At 63.1% G+C, this 7,172-nt stretch overlaps 1 protein-coding gene across 2 annotated transcripts; it reads left to right on the top strand.

Annotated features, from left to right (window-relative positions):
• Positions 1-208: 208 nt before the first annotated feature.
• On the top strand, positions 209-6,732 carry LOC110075737 (suppressor of cytokine signaling 5). 2 transcript variants are annotated; one of them, XM_078379895.1, is made up of 3 exons: positions 209-390; positions 1,936-2,725; positions 2,763-6,732. In XM_078379895.1, the coding sequence occupies exons 2-3, from the start codon at positions 2,032-2,034 to the stop codon at positions 3,302-3,304; spliced, it is 1,236 nt and encodes a 411-aa protein (XP_078236021.1). In that variant the 5' UTR covers positions 209-390; positions 1,936-2,031; the 3' UTR covers positions 3,305-6,732. The 2 variants fall into 2 exon arrangements, with proteins under 2 accessions (XP_078236021.1, XP_072836332.2); XM_072980231.2 differs by lacking the exon at positions 209-390 and adding an exon at positions 424-791 and having other exon boundaries at positions 1,936-6,732.
• The last annotated feature ends 440 nt before the right edge of the window (positions 6,733-7,172 follow it).

The raw sequence follows: 7,172 nt of genomic DNA, 5'->3' as shown, positions 1-7,172 counted from the left end.
TAGTTTTAACATCAAATGCAATTTAGAAAGAAACGAAAAGCCGCCCTTGGAGCCTGTCTGCGGCGGGGCGGGCTGGCTCTCCTGGGGGGGGGCGGTCGGTCGAGGGGGAGCCGCGGGGCTGCCAAGGCGGGCCTTCCCCAGGTGGGGGCGCTGCGCTACGCCGGGCGGGGTGGGGGGGGCGGAAGAGGAGGCCGGCCGAAGCGAGGGAGGGAGGGACGGAGGGACGCCTCCGCCGCCGCCTCCTCCGCCCGGCCTCCCTTCCCGGCTCCGTCTCACGGCCGGTCGCTCGCAGCCCTGCCGCCTCCGCCGCCGCCGCCGCCCAGGAAGCGGCCTCTCGCCGGGCCTCCCGCCTTCCCTTCGTCCGCCGCCCGGGCGCTCCGAGGAGCAAAGGTGCGGGGAGCGGGGAGCGGGGGGGGGCGGAAAAGGGGGCGGCTTTGGCCCCCCCTCCCAGCTTTGGGGAGGAGAAAGGAGGCGGCGGCGCTGGGCCCGGGGAGGGGGTGCAGACAGACAGAGACAGAAGACCCCCCTCCCTCGGGGGAAGGGGGGAGGCGGTTCCGAGCCCCTGGCCATGTGCAGAGCGCCCCCCCTCCGGCGCCCGCCTTCCTGCGCCACCTGCGAGGGGGTCGCCGTGGCCCCCGGGGGCGGAAGGGGGGCGGGCGGGAAGCGGGCGCGCCTCCCTCGGCCGGACGGAGCCCCACCCGGCACTCTGCACGCGGCCAGAGGTGGCCCGCCGCCGCCGCCACGTCCGGGCCGGTGAGGGGTTTCGTCCGGGAAAGAAGGGAGTCCTGGGAGTAAGTAGAGGGGAAACCCGGACCGGGGAGACGCGGGTTCAAATTCCCTCCCCTCAATCGCCCCCCCCCATCAGGTTCCCTGGGAGATCTCTGGGCCCTCCCCGCCTCTCCGGCCCCATTGTGTGTGTGTGTGTGTGGGGGGGGGGAACAGCACCCCTCTGCCTGCCCCCCCCGTCCCCCAGCTGCAAGGAAACCTGCGAGGTAAGAGCAGGTGAAGCGAGGGGCGGGGGGGGGGAACCAGAGAGTTTTGTGGGCGCCCTGGGACCCCCCCCTCGTCGGGCTTCCCAGGGCCGCCACCCCAGCAGTGTCCCCACTAGGCCCCACGGCTGCTCTACCCCCCAACACCGCAGGAAGCAGGGCTGAAACACCAGCCTCCCCCATCCAGGTGGACTGAGTGCCCCCCCCGACCCCTCTTCCCCCAGGAAGACCACCCCCCCCCCCGACATCCTGTCCACCCGCTTCCTTCCTGGGCCTCATGAATGGAAGGAAGAGCTATGTGGCTGCGGGGGGGGCGGTAGGTGGGGGGGGCACGGCCCGAGGGGAGAGGGAGGCACTGGCGGGGGGGGGGGGCTGAGCTGGGAAGGGGAAGAATCTGGGCATGGCCGAGGGTGGCCTTCCAGAGCCAGCTGGTGGCTGCCCAGGGCAAGGGAGGGCCACAGGGCCGGCTGGGAGGAAGTCCACATAATTGAGGGGGGTGGGATGGCAGGGTGTTTGAAAGGGGGCTGGTTAAGAGGCTGGCAGCAGCCAGCAGGAGCTGCACCACCTGGAAAAGGGGCAATTTTGCGAGGATTCCGCTCCCCCGAATCGCCCGGCCAAGGTGCTCCCGCCGGCCGGTGGGTTCTGGGAACTGAAGAAGTCCAGAAATCAGGGAGGAGGAGCCTCCCCCCCCCCCCCCCCCCGGCTGGGCCTCCTGGCCGGGTGGAGACACAAGGATCCTTTGCACCGACCTCTTGGCGGCCTTCCCGTCCACTCTTCTTCTTGAGGTCAAAAGGGCTCTCTGGTTGACCTGGGGCTCTCCTGCCTTCAGCGGTCCAGCTGGCGTGGGCGGCGGGTGGGGGGGCGATGGTGGGGGGGGCGGGACGCACCCAAGTGGGCGAAGGAAGGTGTGCTGGGTTCTAACTCCGAGCTCTCTTGCATCCTCTAGGCCCGGGGCCACCCGTTTGCCCTCCTACCCTCGGTATGGGCTTCTTCCACGGCCCTTGCTCCCCGTGGCCGCGAGGCGCTCCATCCCGCTAGCGCCATGTCTCAGGACAGAGGGGCTCGGCCCAAAGTGAAGTCCGAGAGGAGCAAGGAAGGCCGTCCAGGCGGCCGCCGGAAGGCCCGAGGCAGCCAGCCTGCGGAAAGAGGGAGCCTCTCCCCTCGGGAAGCGGTGGCCGGCGGAGGCCACGAGGGCCCGGAGCCCTCTGGCAGGAGCGTGGGGCGCTCCTTGCGGCAGAAGCTCCAGGCGGCCGTGGGCCAGTGCTTCCCCATCAAGAGTGCCTCTCGCTGGCCCGAGCACGCGTCCCAGCGCAAGATCCACCTGCGAGAACTGATGCTGGACACATGTCCCTTCCCACCTGGCTCTGAGCTGGCCCACACGTGGAACCTCATCAAGCAGCACACGGCGCCCGTGTCAGAGCAGGAGGCGCTGGGCCCACCGCTGCCGCCCCCCACGGAGGACGAAGATGCCCGCCTGCGGGAGCGGCGGCGCATCAGCATCGAGCAAGGGGTGGAGCCCCCTCCGGATGCCCTCATCCACACCTTCGAGGTGACGGCGCAGATCAACCCCCTCTACAAACTGGGACCAAAGCTGGCGCACGGGATGACCGAGCTGGCGGGGGCCGGGCGGGCTGCGTTGGCAGCTGCAGACGAAGGGGAGGAAGAGGGGCAGGGGGGGCGAGGAGGAGGAAGACGAGGACCAGGAGGAGGGAGTAGTAGTAGTAGGAAGAGGAGGCGCCTCCGCCTCCTCGGTGGCTCTTCCCGGCAGCCGAGAGGGGCTCCCGCGGGTCCACACCCAGATCGACTACATCCACTGCCTGGTGCCGGACCTGCTCCGCCTGACGCAGCTGCCCTGCTACTGGGGGGTCATGGACCGGTACGAGGCGGAGGCCTTGCTGGAGGGCCGGCCGGAGGGGACCTTCCTGCTGAGGGACTCCGCCCAGGAGGACTACCTCTTCTCCGTCAGCTTCCGGCGCTACGGGCGCTCCCTCCACGCCCGCATCGAGCAGTGGAACCACAACTTCAGCTTCGACGTCCACGATCCCAGCGTCTTCCACGCGCCCACGGTGACGGGCCTGCTGGAGCACTACAAGGACCCGAGCGTCTGCATGTTCTTCGAGCCCCTCCTCTCCCTCCCCGTCCACCGCACCTTCCCCTTTGGGCTGCAGCACCTCTGCCGGGCCGTGGTGACCGGCTGCACCACCTACGACGGCATTGGGCAGCTGCCCATCCCTAGCGCCCTGAAGGAGTACCTCAAGGAATACCACTACAAGCAGCGGGTCCGCGTCCGGCGCCTGGACGCCTGGTGGAACTGAGGGGGGGGGGAGCCTTGGTGGGGGTCCCATCCCAAGCTGGCTGAACTTTGCCCTGCACCCCACTCCATCTCAATGGTGCTTGCACCCTTAACTGACCTCCTCCATGTCTGGCTTGCCTGCCCGTCCCCCTCAAGTGGCCCTCTCCTCCACATCCCATTTCACACCTGGCGCAGAATTCTGTGTTTGCATTCCTGGGGATCCCCTGAACCTCTTCAGTCCCAGGAGGGGAGCCCCGCGTGGCCTTCCCACTGACTGGGAAACACGGGTTAGAGCAAGCCCTCCCCCCCCCCCCGACTGGGCTCCCGCCTGCGCAGGGCAAGGGTTAGCCCAAACACCACCTTGGCCCCCAGCCCAGAAGAGGGCTTCCATGGCCTGCCACCGGTCTGTGCGTTACCCACCTGTCTGCTCAGAGAGCGCACACATCTCTTTGGGCAGCACCCTCTGCTATTAGGAAAAAGAAGTGGTTTGCAGCCCCGGCTTTCCTCACCCGTCACAACCCCTGACGGGCACCGGATGAGCAACCTTAGAGAAAGCACAAAGACCAGGGTGGGGGGTGGGAGGTTGAGGCTGCCCCTGGACCAGCCTTTCAGAGACGCCACGCAGGGGGACAGACCCTCCCTGTTTGGCTTGACTGGCACTCGCCCCCCCCCCCCCGCTGGCCTTCCTCCCTTCGGTGCCCACAAGCTTGCTCCCTCCACCTGCAGGGAAAGCCCATCCTCGGTGGCTCAGGAGACCTTCAGGGAGAGAGGCGGCCCTTGCTGACGGCCAGGATGGAGGGCAGATGAAGGGACGGGCCCCTCCTGGCGCTCTGGCCTGCCCCAGGGAGGTCTCCGGGGCCCGGAGGGTTCCTGGGCCCTCCGCCACTGGGTCCAGAGGCGAGCGGGGGGGGGGGGTGCGGAGGGAGGTCTTGCTCAAGCCAGAGGGATCTCTCCAGACCTTGCTGCTCCGTGTGTGCCTCCGGACACGTGTGTGTGTGTGTGCGCGTGCATCATTAAAGGGATGTTTCTTCAGCCACTGCTGCTTGTAGTGTTATTCCCCCCCCCCAGAGCACTGTGGGGGCTACAACTCCCATGACCCTTCACCCTTGGCTATCCTGGCCAGGGCTGGTGGGCCACCCCCTCCCCAACGTTCCTGGAAAGCAGCTTCAGCCCCGCTTGCCAGTTTAATGGGGCGAGGGGGTGGGTGCAGATTCCTCAGCAACTGGAGGGGTGTGTGTGTGTTGGGGGGGGCGTGCCTCTAAGGGCCTGATTTGGCCAAAGGCGGCCTCCTCCTCCTCCTCCTCCGTCGGCATCCGCTGCCTGGCTGGCCACGGCTATGGCCCCGGCCACTACCTCTGCTACGTGTGGGGACTGCGTGGATGCTCCAGCCGGGGAAGGGGGTGGGGAGCGTAACAGACGCCACAGCAACCACCTGAGCTGCTTTCACAGAAGGCGGCGAACGCAGCCGTGTTCGGGGGGGGAGGGGGCAGCAGGCCGCTGGCTCGGCCGTATTTGAGGGTTCCCTGAGCGACTGGAGGTGGCTCAGAAAGGGATACGGCCGAGGCCAAGCTTCGGAAGGAAAACAGCAAGGTGGTGTCGTCGCTGGGCCTCCCCGTCGCTGGAGAAGGGCCAGCCCCCCCTCCCCGTGTCCCAGGAGCAGGGGAGGCACCTTAGAGAAGCCCTTTATGGGGGCCGCGGCTGCCCTTCTGGGAAGGAGGCCCTGGGGTCCTGCTTTCAGAGGTGCCCTTCTCCCCCCCCCCATAGCAGGGTTCCCGCCTGGCATACACAGGGTGCCCTGTTCCAAGGCAGGAGAATTCTGGGGTAATTCTGAGGCAAGAGGGAGGGGGTCTTTCCACCGCTTTCCTCAGCAGGCTGGTCCCTTGGGTCAGAAAGAGCAGCCGCCTAGATGAATGACAGTCCACACTGTCCGTTCACCCACCCTTCTGACCACAAGGCGCTCGATCCGCTAGGAAGGGCCACTGACCATGCGTAAGTGGCTGTAGGGCTCCGTGTTGGGGTCTGGCCTGCCCCCTTAGAGACCACCCCAATCAGCTGCCTGGGCTGGGGCCCTGGGAGACCTTATCTGCCCGAGGAGGAGCCTCCCCACGGAGGGCCCTGGGCTGCGCGGCTCAGTCCAGCAAACCCCCAGGGCCATCGGGCTGACGTGTCACACTAGCCCCTTAGGAGCCATGCAAGTCCCCGTTTCTCAACGTTGCATTTCCAGCCTGTGGAGGAAATGGGATTTTGTGACAAGCTCCACCCAAACAGGAAAGAAAAAAACAAAAAGAAAAGAAAAGAAAAACCAAACGTTTGAAAAGGAATTAATACAAAATAAGCACAGCTTTATCATAGAGGTTAATAAAAAAGGGCTAATACTTAAATTCTGTATGCCTTTTACAAAGCAAAAACTGGAAGGGAAAAAGCAGCAAAGGAGTCAAACAAAGCAATCTAAAGTCAAAATCTGGATTTTTTTTTGTAAAACATTTTGTGTGTTTTTTTTTAAATAACGTATTCATGGTTACCAGCCATAGTCATAACAAAAGTTATTCATAATAAAATGTATCTAAAATAACATTTCTATCTGAAACAGGAACCTTGTCTCTCTACTTTTTAGAAATAGTTCTCTCAAGTCTTCTTTCCCGTCTTTCTTTTCTGTCTGCTATTGTTCGGTATACACACTTTGGAAAAGGCCTTATATATTTAAAACAGTTCGGGGGGGGGGAAGAGAAAGAGGAAGTGGGGGGAGAGGGCCAGGAGAGGTCCTCTGTACCTGGGTCCACCAGGGGATGGGGAGGCTTGCACGTGTTTGAGGAAGAGTACTCGCACAAGTGTGGACATGTGTCTATGCACGCACACGCACGCACGCAGAGATTAAACAGATGAAAAGGTGCGAGAGAGGTTTTGCAAGCCTTTCTCCACCCCTCCTCCTGCATAAAACCCGATAAGCTTGGGTACCCCAGTTTGCCATCTTTCCAACATTCCCAGAGACCTTTCCACACCAGCCTGGTTCCTGGATTCCCACGGGCTCTCTCTCTGCCTGGCCTTTTATCCTGCCTGAGCTGCCCAGGTGCTGGATTCCTCAGGCAACCTCTTCATTACAGGGTGGGTTTTTCGTTTTGCTTTACAGAGGCCTTCCCAAGCTTTTCCTGGGACTTCCTCTGTTTCAGAAAGGAAGGCAAAAGGGGTGTGTGTGTGTGTGTGTGTGTGTGTGTGTGTGTGTGTGTGTGTGTGTGTGTGTGTGTGTGTGTGTGTGTGTGTGTGTGTGTGTGTGTGTGTGTGTGTGTGTGTGTGTGTGTGTGTGTGTGTGTGTGTGTGTGTGTGTGTGTGTGTGTGTGTGTGTGTGTGTGTGTGTGTGTGTGTGTGTGTGTGTGTGAGAGAGAGAGAGAGAGAGAGAGAGAGAGAGAGAGAGAGAGAGAGAGAGAGAGAGAGAGAGAGAGAGAGAGAGAGAGAGAGAGAGAGAGAGGAAGAGGCAGCATCTTCCCACCCCCCCACCCCCCGATTCTGCAACCATCGGGAGATGTGCAGGGCTCCCCCAAAAGCCTATTCCCAAACCAGGTGGTGGTGGGGAGGGGGCATGCATGAACTGAGCCTCCCCCCCCACCCCCACCCCCACCCCACCCCTGTAGTGTTTGTGTCAATATGAGCTTGGAGAAGCAAGTGCTTGAACTCATCACCCGAAACCTCCTAGACTTCTAGGGACTCCTTCCTGCCTCGGAGTCTTCAAGAGTCTTCTTGCTCCCTTCCTGTGAGAAGGTGATGCCCTGCTTTCACAGGAACACCTAGGTTCTCTGTGTCCAGCAATTGAACTCCTGACCCTGTTTCACCAGCTTGCTCCTACAAATTCATCAGCACCACGAATTTCCTCCCCCTTCCCTCCCTCCCTCCCTCCC

The sequence above is a fragment of the Pogona vitticeps genome, chromosome 9, assembly GCF_051106095.1.
Source record: "Pogona vitticeps strain Pit_001003342236 chromosome 9, PviZW2.1, whole genome shotgun sequence".
NCBI classification, from domain to species: domain Eukaryota; kingdom Metazoa; phylum Chordata; class Lepidosauria; order Squamata; family Agamidae; genus Pogona; species Pogona vitticeps.
The sequence above is the reverse complement of the archived record's forward strand: the minus strand, read 5'-3'. Positions and strand labels throughout refer to the sequence as shown.